The following is a 13,873-nucleotide window of genomic DNA, read 5'->3' as shown; positions in this document are numbered from 1 at the left end:
GATATGCCAGCGTTAGGATTAGGTAAGCTTACCATATAACATTCAGTTATTACAGTCAGAGATGTCAACAAGTCATTTTTTGCAAGTCAAGTCCAAGTCACAAGTCCTTTTGTCCAAGTCCCAAGTAAGTCAAGTCATTTTGAAAAAGTTGCAAGTCAAGTCAAGTCACAAGTCATCAAACCACAAGTCAAGTCGCAATTAGTAAGTCACAACTTGTCACAAGTCACTACAAGTCTATTCACCAGTTTTGTGTTTGCTGGGACAGGACTCACAAGTTTTCAACCCGACATACTTTTACTTCCCACGCTGAGCCCGTGTCGCTAATTGAGGGCACTATATATTTATGTATTTATTTATTTCCAGTTCAGGTTATGCCGGACACAATTAGGCCTGCCAGCGGATAATTCATTAATGTAATTGTAGGCCTATTAATATTCATAAATTCTATCCATAAATTTCAATTTACAGGAAAGTAACCTCAGACTTGTGTTGGTAACAAGTCAATTTTTTCAAGTCTAAGTCCAAGTCCAAGTCATTTTGTCTAAGCCTTAGTCTAAGTCACAAGTAATTAGTCAAGTCATTTTGCAAAAGTTGCAAGTCAAGTCACAAGTCACAAAAATAGTGACTTGAGTCAGACTCGAGCCCAAGTAAGTCACACGACTCAAGTCTACATATCTGAAGACAGTGCGTGTTTTTTAAAAACCTATAAGTCTTTGCTATTCATGTTAGTATTACCAGGGATATCCCTGGTATTATTCAAGACTAGTAAAATGCATACTGTTTCAATCAGCGATGTGCTCAAAGCTGGCCACACGTTTTGAACTCGCCACCCAAAAATGGTGGTTTTGTTTAAACTGCGGAACTCAGTCCTCAATGATAGTCAGTCATTTAAATCTTTTGGTCGTTATATGACTATCATTTGAGGACTGAGTTGTTGTGATATATCTTCCAAGGAGCAATTTCAGACAATAGCTGGGGATTAGTGGGGCAGAGGTTATCTATTAAATCCTTTCATGACCACTGAAGCATAGTCAAGTCTGCCAAGGACACTCGGCACGAATTGAAAGACCATGTCAACTCTCGACAAAAGAATGCAGGGAGGTAAATAACATGTTAACTGGGTGGGCATTTGCCCACCCAGTAAATTATTTTGCCCACCCATTAAATTCAACTTGCCCATTGCCCAAAAGTGCCCATCCAGTTAATTATTTTGCCCACAAAAAATGGGCACCATTTAATAATTATAATTAAACTAGTACCATGGTGCACCTCTTGAACTCAACTTGCATTTTGAAAGTGATGTTGAGGGAAATGAACATCTGTCAATTTATTCATTTACCGTGTTTACAACTTTGAGTATGAATAAATATCACACAGTACAAAATGGTATTGGAAGCCAAAAATTTATATTATTTTGAGCAATATCCACACAAAACCTGAAAGAATTCGTTGAGCCCATACATATTTTGGATTCTTGAATGAGGTATGTTTTTTAATAGACTTGAAACATTATTTGAAGCTTAATCCAGATATATATTGCTCATTTTAAGTCTTTGAGCATGCACAAATAGGTAACAGTATTATAATTATGAAAATAATTTCCTGCAATCAATCTAAACTTTAAATGTTGAAAGAATACATATATTTTTGTTCACTACATTTTACACCTTTCGACTGTACATGGGTCTTTTATGCAACATTGGGGCCTATGTAATTTACTAAAATATAATAATTGGCAAAATAACATTTTAATTATGGTTTGGGAAATTGGTCAATATAATTTAGGGTTGATGAATAATAATGATGAAGATAATTAAAAGTGCGGTATTACTTTATAAATGAAGGGATTTAGCCAAAAGAAGGAAAAGTGGCATCTCTGACACCACCAACTGGTTAATACTTGTAAACATTGAAATTACTAGTAAATACCTGGTCAAATACTGGTTTTGGCAATACTTTATATATTTTAGAAATACAGTCTAATTCTTGTTTTTAGTCAGATTTTCATAATTTATAACCAAATAATTTCAAGACATTTTAGAAAATGCCACTCATTGAGGGCCTGCTTGATGATGACAACACATAAAAGCATACATGTACATGTATAAGTGCCCCCCGAGGGCCACACTTCAATGTTTTTGTCACCACCTTTCTGAATGGGGACTAAGTGGGGGGGGGATTGCCACAAAATGGCTTGTGCCCCCCACCAATCAGACCAGGTGCGCCCCATCATGGTCGGTCTTTTTTCTTCTTGCGTTTGGTGTTCAAGTAACAATGGGAGTACCCCCTGCATTATGTGCACTATTTTAACACTATTGTTATTATCATTGCTTAACCCCCTGAGCACTACCTGCGGATAACATTGCCTCTGATTGGTCAATTACATGATATCTTCACTGTAATCACCAATCAGAATGGAGCTTTGCAAATAATCCACCTCAATTTTTTTGTGTGGTGAAATTATTCTAACAATGTTACTGATTGGTCCAATTGATAATGAAAACTTCTTTATGGCCAATCGGCAGGTAAGTTCTCATGGGGTAAAAACAGTAAGTGTACAGGTGTCCAAAACGGTTAACACAAAAAGGGAGGAGCACAGGCCGAGTGTTCCCCTGCCTGGATCCGCCACTGGCATGGGAGGTTGTTGATCATATTCAACATGCACTGCAATTTATATCTTCCCTAAAATGTGTCAACTAAAATTGAGAAGCAAAACCAAGGGGTTTAATTTTTTCCAAACAAAATTTTGGAAGAAAATAAACAAATTTAGGAGCCTCATAAAAACAGAAAAATTCTTGTTTGGGTAGTTGGTGCATGCAAGATTTCACTAAGTTTAAATTGTCTGTAGAGATCATTTTCACCAGATTTCATGACCTGACGTCAATCCATGGCAATTTGATGGAGAAGGGAGTGAACTGGAGTAATTAAATCCCAAAACTGTGGGGCAAATATTTCATTTGTACACCCCTATTTGACAGCGGCAGGGGAAACTTGGGGAAAATCGCAAGACTGAGAGGCAAAAGTCTGATGCACCTTAGTGCCACCCCTATTTGACTCTTTGACAGGGGAGGGGGTGGCAGCGGTAAAGCCCAAGAATGAGGGGCAAACTGTTCTGATTATAGTCATTTGTGCCACTCCTATTAGGGGCATGCAACTTGGGAAAATGTCCACTGAGGTGGCAAATGCCCAGATTCTCCATTCATTCTGCCTGTATTTAACAGGGAAACTGGGGGAAAGCCCAAGACTGATGATCTGAGGAGGCCAATTTCCCCTGTATGCCACCACTTTGCTCTTCCCTTCCTTCTTCCTTCCTTCCTTTCCTTCCATCTTTCCCCGGGGTCCTTCCTTCCTCCCTCCCTTCCTTCTGTCCTTCCCCAGGGTCTTTCCTCCCTCCCTACCTACCTTCCTTCCTGTTTCTTCCTTACTTCCTCCCTCCTTCATAAATGTACAATCTTTTGTGCAGTTAGTTGTTTTTCACACACTGATTTTTTGGTATTTGAAACACATTCCAACATTAAAGTCATAATGTACGATCTTATAATATGAATTTGGTTAATTTTTTTCAAACCTGATTTTTTTTGGCATATTTGTAATGTTTACACATGTCACAACTTGCACCTAAATGGAATCAGCCAAATTTGTTGTGTTTGTAGGTAAACAGCTCTAGCAAAGTTCGACATAAAGTCATAATTCAAGAAATTATGACTTTATGTCCGCCCATAGAACTGCGCGTGTTAAACGGCCAAAATAACAAGCAGTGTTTCTTTCACGTTACCTCGTTATTTCAGCTCAAATGGACAGAAACCATTCCCGATCATTATTACTAGTATTGTTTCAGCATTTTGAGTATAATGACAAATTTAAAATTTGAAGGAAATCGTACATTAAGCCTTTAAGTTACACTTACCGTATTCATTCTAATAAGCGCCCAGCTTAACAAAGTCATTTCGGGTGGCCGCTTATTTTTTGCCTGGTTTACATAATTATTTTGTTAGGGCGTTTATTAGAGGCTAATTTCTATTTCACTGTATCGACGTCTATCCGTCACTTAAACATTGATGGTACCCCAATTAGCAAATTGAAAATACCCTGGGTGGGCGCTTATTGGGGCATGGGTGCTTATTGGAATGAATACGGTAATTATTGGAATTTTGGCCTACATCTATTAATATGATACACATTCACACGTAACTGTAATTTAATTATTGCAATATTTAATTTGACAGGGTCATCTGCTCAATTTGGTGGATATGGACATGAAGCCACAGTGTGCGCTCTCAAGGACTGTGGCATGCGATTACTAGACACAGCTGCCCGGTATGGAACAGAAGAAAGCATTGGCAAGGCAATCAAGGATTCTGGCATTCCAAGGAAAGATTTATTCGTGGTGACCAAGCTGTGGTTTACTAATATGGGGTATGAATCGGGAAAGAAAGCATTACAAGCTTCGCTTAAAGCTCTTGGATTAGAATATGTAGGTTAGTTTGTATATTAAGGGAAGGGGTATGAGCGTTTGGACAGTATTTATTGTGGGACATTAGAGCACATCAGACATATCGAATTGCATTCTGAATACGAAGAATGTCCTTCTGATATCAAATAATTTAGATTTTTTGAAATTTGCAATGTAATACACATTTTATGGCAAATCATTAAAATTGATATTTTTGATATTTAACAGTACTTGAAGTAAACTTTATAAATCTGATGATTTATACTTAAAGTGTATGTAGGTGGGATGAAAAGCCGACGATCAATTGAAAATTTTGACCTTTCGTATTGAAGATATGGATTTTTTCCCAAAACACTAAAAAAAAAAGAAGGTATTTTTGGGACAAAAATCCATATCTTAATTATAAAAGGTCAAAATTTTCAATTGATCGTCGGCTTTTCCTCCCAGCTACATACACTTTAAGAATATATCATTAGATTTATAAAATTTATTTCGAGAACTGTTATACATGTATATCATAAATTTGAAAATATCAAATTTTTATAATTTGTCATAAAATTTGTATTATATTGTGATTTTCAAAAATGAAAATTATTTGATATCAGAAAGACATGCTTCAGTATTCAGAATGCAATTCGATAGGTCTGAGGTGCTCTCATGTCCCACAAAATACTGTCTAAAGCATATAAACGCTCATTCTAGATCCCTTAAGTAAGTTTTGAAATTAAGAGTCATGCAGGTGAGCTATTAGGCTAAAGTTTTTGAGTTTCAAAAAAATGAGACTCATAACATTGTGTTTTGATATAGAGTGACATACATGCAGTTGGGTGCAGCACTTATGCTATCCGTATACCTTCCTAGAGTCAGTAAAATTTTTGCAGGAATCTGTTATGATAGTTGGATTCCTTGCATCATTTCCTTATATACCGTACTTTTATAAACTTCTCATCGTTACAATTGGAGAATACAATAAAAATATTATCTAAATTACTGACTCGAGGAAGGTATCCATACAGATTATACAGTTGCGTGTTGCATAATGCGCGGATGGTGCATGCTTTATTTGTCTTAGTTGTGGGGTAGAGGATGTAGTCAATAATGAAGTAAGAATTCCCCCATGTTCCTGATGATTACAAAAATTGCAAATAAAACAAACTCAAATCTTTTCTCAATCTGTTGCAAAATTTATGCATAAAATAATCCCTTTTAACCTGGTCTTACTCAATCTATGCTACATGTAGCAAGACAGTAATTTTAAGAAATCCATCAAGTCATCATATAATGTATGTATGCTAGCACTAAATAGCCAATGGACATGTGTTACAGCTAAACAGACTCTCTATTTAACCATTTTAATCTGTTCAATGCAGCTCCATTTTGGGGGCATGTGTAATTAGCAGTCATTTGGTATGCACACTTACAAATTCACCTGTATTTTACCTGTCCTCTTGGGCTTCTGGTAAGACATCAAATGGATCTGGCAGTTAGGCTCTATCTACATATAGATCTGTTGCAGTAGGCCCACAGGATATCACATTCAGAGCTGAAATGTCAATTTAAATGTAATAGAATTACTTTCACTATATTCAAACAATTTACCATCCTTTTATCTATTTCCATCAGATCTCTACCTGATTCATTGGCCAGTATGTCCAGATGGTACAGCAGACCCTGTAAAATGCCGTCAAGAAACGTGGAAGGCAATGGAAGAAAGCTATGAAGCAGGTTAGTGTGTTATGTGTGATGAGGGCAGGGGTGTGTATCAATGTGCGTTTGTAACCGCATTCAAACTGTGGAGGTGTGTGTGTTTTGCCACATACCAACTGTGGAGTCTGCTAACAACCGTGGAGCTTGGAGATAACCTCAAAAATGGGGTTTTTGAGACATAGAGGGTGTATACCATGGATTAATTACCACCTGCCATTTTCTGATTTGATCAACTTCCACAGTATGGTGGTTGCTGTCAGATTTGTGTAAAAAATTATCCCCAGTTTGAATGTGGGTGTGTGAATCTCCCCAGTTGGAATACACACACACCGCCACACTTGACAGCATTAAGGAGTGTGTGTGCATTGATAAGAGGCATCACATGGACTTGTTCCTGGATATACTTTATATTACCACAGATAGACATATGTCTCGACTCTTATATACCTATACTTTGATCATTTAATATAAGGGTCAGACTGGCACATTAATTTCAGTTGATCGGACCCAGTGGGTGTCTAATTTTGCCTCAAAAGCCACAACATACACCTCCATCTAAAATTACTTTTGGCTGTCGTTTTCTTCAGAAGGGGGTGGTTATGAATTAATATGTCAGTTTTTTCAATTCCCCCCCCCCCCCCATCCTGATTTATTATTACCCATTTCAGGTTGTTGAAAAACATGTAACCAGGCCTCCCTCCAAAACACACAGACCACAAATTATTCCAAAATTTCAAGAAATTTGTTTTAAATTATATATTATGTTCCCGCTGAAAAGATTAGTTCCCTGCCAAAGGGAATTCCATGTCAGCTCAAGTATTTCACAAGAACAAACAGTGATGAGCTCTGCTAGTGCAAGAACTTTCATTTACTATTTACACCAATGAACCAGAGAATAATGCTTTACAGATTGAGCTGACTTGATGACTACTTAATATATAACCTTATGTTGTCAATTTCAGGCTTATGTAAAGCTATTGGAGTCAGTAACTATGAAATTAGTCACTACGAAGAATTGAAGGCTATGAAATGTAAAGTGATGCCGCAAGCAGCTCAGGTAAGTAACATCCATGAAGACCCTTACAATTAAAGAAAAAGTCACATGTTTTTTGTGTAGTCTGAACATGGACGTGTTCAGGGAGATATTAACCAGCCCAAATTCTGTATGTGGGGGTGAGTTTATTTGTGAGTGAGTTTTTGCCCACTTGTTTTTAATTGCTCCAACTTCCAAAGAAGTCCCCTGTCTATGCAACTGGGACACTAGTGTAAAGAGGTATTGGTACATGTAAGCTCTATGTTTTAGGTCAATGGTCACAGGTCAAAGGTAATTTTCTAAAAATTTTCAAAATGCTTTGACCACAGATCTAATTAATTTTGTTATAACTTCAGTTCAGAGTGATTCTTAGATCAGGGTTCATCAGAGGCACTCAGGAATTTGAATTTACATCAAAATCCATTGGATTCTGTGGACAAAGAGCATTTTGAACAGTAAATTACCACAAATAAATGATCTTAAAAATAGCTTACCTAATACTCTTTACTCATGGATCCTTGTGTCCAAATTTCATGGAAAAAAGAGTCTCATACTTTAGAAGTGGGAGTAATTAAACGTTTAAAAACTTAACTGAAACTTACACATTATACATCCCCATACATATACACCCCTCCCCCTCACATACTTAAATACCTACCTAAATGAGGACATGTAAAACCCATATCTTATAATTTTCATATCTAACTACATATTCTGATTAGACATTGCATATTTACTGTTTGAGGCATCTTGACCTACCTTGACCTAAGGCGTCAGCACGGATGCTGATGCACTCTGCCTTGCCATCTGATCCATGGTGATTCCATGCCATGCCACTCGGTCTTTGGCCAGCCTTCCTGCTGCTGCTACGGAGGTGATGTTTCGAGCTAGGCAGTCTGATTTAATAGTGTCCATCCATCTTTTGGGAGGTCTTCCATGTGGTCTTTTTCCATGTACATTGCCCTCTAGCAAAATTTTGGGGTATCTGTCGTTGCCCATTCGTTGTACGTGGCCAAAGAATCGGATCCTTTTTTGTGTGATTTTATCGATGACTGTGTGCTTCAGCCCAAGTGTGTCCCGTATTATGGTGTTTCGTATTTTGTCCAGACGTGATACGCCCATTATCTTCCTCAAGCACATCATTTCAAAGACTAGGAGGCGATTTTCATCTTCTTTCTTAATGGTCCAGGTCTCAGCTCCATACATTAGGATGGAAAGTACTAGGACCCTGTATAGCTCGATCTTGGTGGCCCGTTGAATGTCCTCGGCATTCCATATACTGTGAAGTCTTTGGACCGCTCCTAATGCTTTCCCTATTCTGTGCTTGATGTCTTCTCTGCTTGTCCCCTTTTGAGATATGGTGCCTCCCAGGTACACAAACTCATCCACTTGCTTAAGTAGATTGCCATTGATGTTGATGTAGTTACCATAAATCCCTACTCTAAAATTAAACAAAAAATCAAAAATTAAAAATGCATTTTGCAATTTGATTATCAGGCTACCTATGGGAAACAAACTTGTTTTGTTTTTTTAGCCTTAGGCAAAATTTTTGTTATTTTAAATGGCATTACCTTTTATGTTATTTTCTGTTTAAATCCTTTTTAATATGCAGCTAGAGTTTCATGTGATGCAAGATCCCAATCGAGAGATCATCAAGTACTGCAGGGACAATAATATCGTTATGATGGTAAGTATACCTGAAGATGTAAATCAGGACCCTGGAATTCCGCGGAATGCAGAAAAGTTTTAGGTCTGACTTTGATGGGGGTGAGACTAAAGTTTGTTCGGCTTATATAAGGCGGAAATTATTCAGCTTTTGTTACTGCACGTGCCAATAAAGTCCCAACTCACGTTTGCGTAAATTCACATAAGCGTGTGCCAGTCACGCATTACGCAACTCACAACTAGCGTAAGCATTGCGTCCAACTGTGTGCATGGCATTCTATATCAATACACGCGTGTTATGAGTCTTATTTTTTCCGCTTTATAAACCGAACAAACTTTACATGAGGTTCACTTCAAAGTTATGTTCCTTTAGCAGCATGTATCTTAAATGCAATTGTCAAAATTGTAGTTTTTCAGTCTCCACTGAAAACCCTTTTATATTTGAGCCTGTGGATTATCAACTCATGTGAGGTGTAAGTTGTAACTCCAACCATACAAGGGTCATTCAATGCCAAATCGTGGAAACTAATCAGATTTTGTCTCTGATGCCAATATTTTGGGACTTCGGCTATTTTCTACTTGAAAGAAAGAAACAAGTTAGTTTACATAATTGACCAGACTGGGCCACCACGAAATATGTTTTGGTTTTGGTTTTAGCTTTACGGAATGAATTGCAATATGTTATCTGTATTATAGAAACACTGAATGTGACGTCATATTCGGTAGACAATCACACAACCTAAATTATTTCATTAACAGTGTGTGATTGCATGGTACTCCTTGATTATGCACTGCCCTGTTTGTGAGGTTACCCATGTGGCCTGCCAAGCATTGGGCTGTTTCAGTTGAAATCCATACACCTTCTATGGAAGATATGACCTTAATCTCCTATACAGGGCATGTAGATTTCAAATGGAGTCACCCATTCAGGTAACCCCATTTGATATTCACACTCCCTGAGTGGAATATTAAGGTCATGTCTTCCACGGGGGTGTATGAATTTCAACTGGAATATGCTATATTCACCATATGGCCCTCTGATCCAAAAAGTTTGGCCATCTCTGATCTATACCACATCAATTCTGATAAATTTCTTACATTCTGTTTCTTCCCTGTATGTCTCAAGGCTTACTCACCGTATGCAGCAGGCAAGGCATTTGCTCTACCTAAAGTAAAGGAGCTAGCAGAGAAGTATAAGAAAACAGCAGGTCAAATCATGTTAAGATGGATTGTTCAGCATGGAATTGTTCCTATACCTAAAACAGCAAAAGTGGAAAGAGCTAAAGAAAATGCTCAGGTGAGTGCTGCAATAGTTGCTCATACAATTAGTTCACAAATTGACCAATTACCCTTTTTATCAAAGACCTAAATACTTGTTGAATCCCAGTGTGCACCTAAAGGTTAGCTAACCGTAGTCCTTGAATAAATTCATCAGGTCTGTAGATTATCCATAGCATAAAGAATTTCATCTGATCAAGACCAGTCAAAACTTACGTTTTTCTGGACGTTTCATCAACCATCGGTTGACTTCATCAGTGCTGTGTGATATTGAACCGGCAACTCTAGAAGTTGGAGCAGCATCAACCGCTAATTTTGACTGGTCTTGATCTTGATCAAATGAAAATCTTTACGCTTAGCTAACCGTACAGCAGCGAATGTAGTAAATGGCTATATAATGCATTCAATGCTATTTGAATCTAGAAATGCCATCCACGAACTGCATGCAGTGATGCGTTAACCATTATACAGAGATTTCTCGTTTGTGTCCTTGTTCGCACTCTTTTGCAGGTTAATATAGATTTTATAAAATAATAAATTTGTGTGTTTGTTAATTTTATATTGTGAAAAACTACCCTTGCGTACCTTAACATGTAATTTTGTCCTTGTTTTCCAGGTCTTTGATTTTGAATTGTCTAAGGAAGACATGGCTGTATTGGACTCAATACACAAGGAATCATCTGTGAAAATCTGTGAGGCACCATCCTAAACTCATTCACTAATAACTTATCCAAATTAAAGAATATGTAAGAGTACATGAGGTTGATGTCCATTAACTACTCTTCTGAATATGTGACAATCCTCCACAACTGAGCCCGGATGTCGCCAGTGCCACTATTGAGATATGGTCCATTGAAACAATAGGAAACAAAGGATTTATTGACTGCTTTATTGCTTTTTAACTACTTAAATGTCAAGTACTATAGACATGATATACATCATTTTAAAGCTAATTTCAAGCAGAATATTTTGGTTGAATATATCAAAAATGATGATTGGCGACTTCAGGGCTCAGTTGTGCTGGATGGTTCCTGTAATTCCTCAAATATGTTTGCAATGAAACTGAAACTACTATGATGTCATCAACACAGTGGTAATATGTCTTGTAACATATGGACACATATTCGCTGGCGTAGTGCACGTTAGAATATGACCATTGCTATAGGTCGACTGAATTCGGAACAGGTGTATGAGCCCAGGCTTGAACCAGTAACCAATGGTTACTAATGTGCACTACGGCAGCGAATAATGCCACTAATCATATGTTCAGGAACATGCACAGTATAACATACATTGAGAATGTGCATTGGTATTGATGGTGTAGTTTCAATTTCAATTGCATCGACTGAAATAGTTAATCATGAGAACAAAATTAAAGCGGTCACAATGTCAAAATTTAAGAATAATGTTGTAGTATGAACTTTTATATCTTTTTTAATAGACCAATAGTAGAGTTTCCATGAAACTTGTTACGAGAATATATAGTGGGAGCTGTTCTATAATATGTTTTTTCATTGACCTATGAAAAAAACATATGTATGCATTAAGATAATGCAAAAATGTAATAGTGATAATGCATGTGTGGCAGAATCTGATCCAAAGTCGACAATAATGAAATAGCGATACATCTATATGGAAAAATAAGGAGCAAAAAAAAAAACCACAAGGAAATAGACATACCAAAAGTTCATAACTATGTAACCAAGTATGCCAGGGGTTTAAGGATTTTATCATTTGTCAGTAAACTTGGATATTGACCAATTGCAATGGCAAACTTTCTGACTTTGGTTTGAGTAGATCAGATTGTGTCACATATAGTATACAAATATTGACTGCTATGTACGCCGAGGGGCATAGTCATGGTTTTGAGATCACCGCGGGCCTATAATTTTAACCATGCCCCGAATAAAAAGCAGTCAATATTTGTTTTATATACCAAATCTAAAGATTCTTGTCATCTGTTTGGTTAAAAGCATCGATTTTGGAAAGAGAAATTAATAGTTTCAATGCGAACTGCACAGATTACAATCTGCGATTTCCGCGTAATTATAGCGCGCGCAATATAGTAACGTGTGCGTAATATCATTTTACGCTGGGAACAACGCACACGCAGAACTATGCCCGGGGAATAGTTACTTTTGTGGGCATAGTCAAAACTATGCCCGCTCTTTTAACCAATCAGATGGCAGGAATCTTTAGATGAGGTATATAATATGTAATATTGAATGTATGTATAGTCAGGCATAATGTTTTCTTGAAAACATCAGGTAGTATTGCAACTCAGAGGCTCAGGGTAAATTGTTATAAATAATGTACCCTAATGTAAATAATTTAAAATGTATGTATATGGACCAATTATGCAATAATGTGGCGTCTTAAAATCAAGATATTTTTAGTATTCTTTAAAAAACCAGAAAGATTATGTCTATTGCAAGTTATATGTTTAAGGGTAAATTGTTTTAAATAATGTACTCCTTAAATTACTGTTATTAAAAATGTACAATTTTCTATGGACCCATTATGCACTTAATGGCGATATTTTTAGTATTCTTAAACTAGATAAGTTGTTTGTGTCTACCCACCAGGTGATGAATGTATGTTGATATCAATCATATGATACAGAATAAAAAATTATGAAATACAAATTTATCTCTTAGTTTGTTTTATTTGAAGTGTCAATTATAAAGGTCAAATTTTGAAAAATGATGATGGAAGCACTCAGAGGATGTTGTTATCATCATTGACCACTGTTCCATTGATGAGGAGCCCACATCAAAATTTGTTCATTGGATACCCAAGCATTTATCTATTTATTTATTTATTTAATGACATCTTTAATGAGGGTAAACCCCGATCAGTGCAAGCACTGCTTTCCACAGGGGCCCTCGATACAATAAAACATATGTAATATGTAATAATATGAAATAAATGTAAAATACACTTAGAAAGTCATTGCACCAATTGTAAATACAAGATATAAAACAAATAAATATTATAAAATTACAAACTACATAATATACAGAGTAATACCATAAAATATTTAAAGATTAAAACACATGAGACTATAAACAGGATAGACTATTTAGGTTTGTAAAATGTGCTCCTTGAGCGACTTTTTAAAGTTAATTAATAATATTGCTTATTTGTTTTAAATTGTCAGGGAGGTTATTCCATGCTGTTGTTCCAGAGTACCTGAAGGAACGTTTACCAGTTTCAGTATGAACAGAAGAATGGAAAACATTTTTATTTGCAACAAATCTAGTGTTGTATAAGTGAATGTTTATTTGTGAGTGAATGTTGTCCCTCAGGTACTCAGGAGCCACATTATTAATACATTTATACATAAGAATAATTCTAAAATAATCAGCCCGCTGATTTACCTTCATCCAATTGAGTTGTTTGTACAAATCCTTCACATGTAAATCCCTAACTTTACACCCAAGAGTCAGTCTGGCTGCTCTGTTCTGTAAGACTTGAATCTGATTAATATATTTACTTGCGGCAGTTGACCAAATTGTACAACAGTAGTCGATGTGAGGCAAGATGATAGCATTACATAAAATATTACGAGTGTATTGATCAATATACAACTCGTAATATTTTTGAAACACCAAGTTTTTGTGATATTTTGCCAGCCATTTTTTCAATATGCTTATCCCATTTAAGTTATGGGTCAAACCACATACCAAGATATTTAAACTCATTCACATTCTCAAGAATTTCATTATTGATTTTTA

The 13,873-nt window shown here is 36.5% G+C and overlaps 1 protein-coding gene across 1 annotated transcript; it reads left to right on the top strand.

Moving 5' to 3' along the window:
• Window positions 1-11,822, top strand: LOC140164846 (9,11-endoperoxide prostaglandin H2 reductase-like). The gene is made up of 7 exons (XM_072188256.1): window positions 1-22; window positions 4,227-4,478; window positions 6,077-6,178; window positions 7,123-7,217; window positions 8,806-8,880; window positions 9,985-10,155; window positions 10,753-11,822. The coding sequence occupies exons 1-7, from the start codon at window positions 4-6 to the stop codon at window positions 10,843-10,845; spliced, it is 807 nt and encodes a 268-aa protein (XP_072044357.1). The 5' UTR covers window positions 1-3; the 3' UTR covers window positions 10,846-11,822.
• The last annotated feature ends 2,051 nt before the right edge of the window (window positions 11,823-13,873 follow it).

This window comes from Amphiura filiformis, chromosome 1 (genome assembly GCF_039555335.1).
Source record: "Amphiura filiformis chromosome 1, Afil_fr2py, whole genome shotgun sequence".
Lineage (NCBI taxonomy): Eukaryota > Metazoa > Echinodermata > Ophiuroidea > Amphilepidida > Amphiuridae > Amphiura > Amphiura filiformis.
This window is presented reverse-complemented; position numbering and strand designations above follow the sequence as displayed.

Excerpts from the sequence above, each read along its gene's own strand:
- LOC140164846 (XM_072188256.1), top strand. Across the intron at positions 4,479-6,076 it reads TCTTGGATTAGAATATGTAG|ATCTCTACCTGATTCATTGG; the intron begins GTTAGTTTGTAT and ends TATTTCCATCAG. Across the intron at positions 7,218-8,805 it reads TGATGCCGCAAGCAGCTCAG|CTAGAGTTTCATGTGATGCA; the intron begins GTAAGTAACATC and ends TTTAATATGCAG.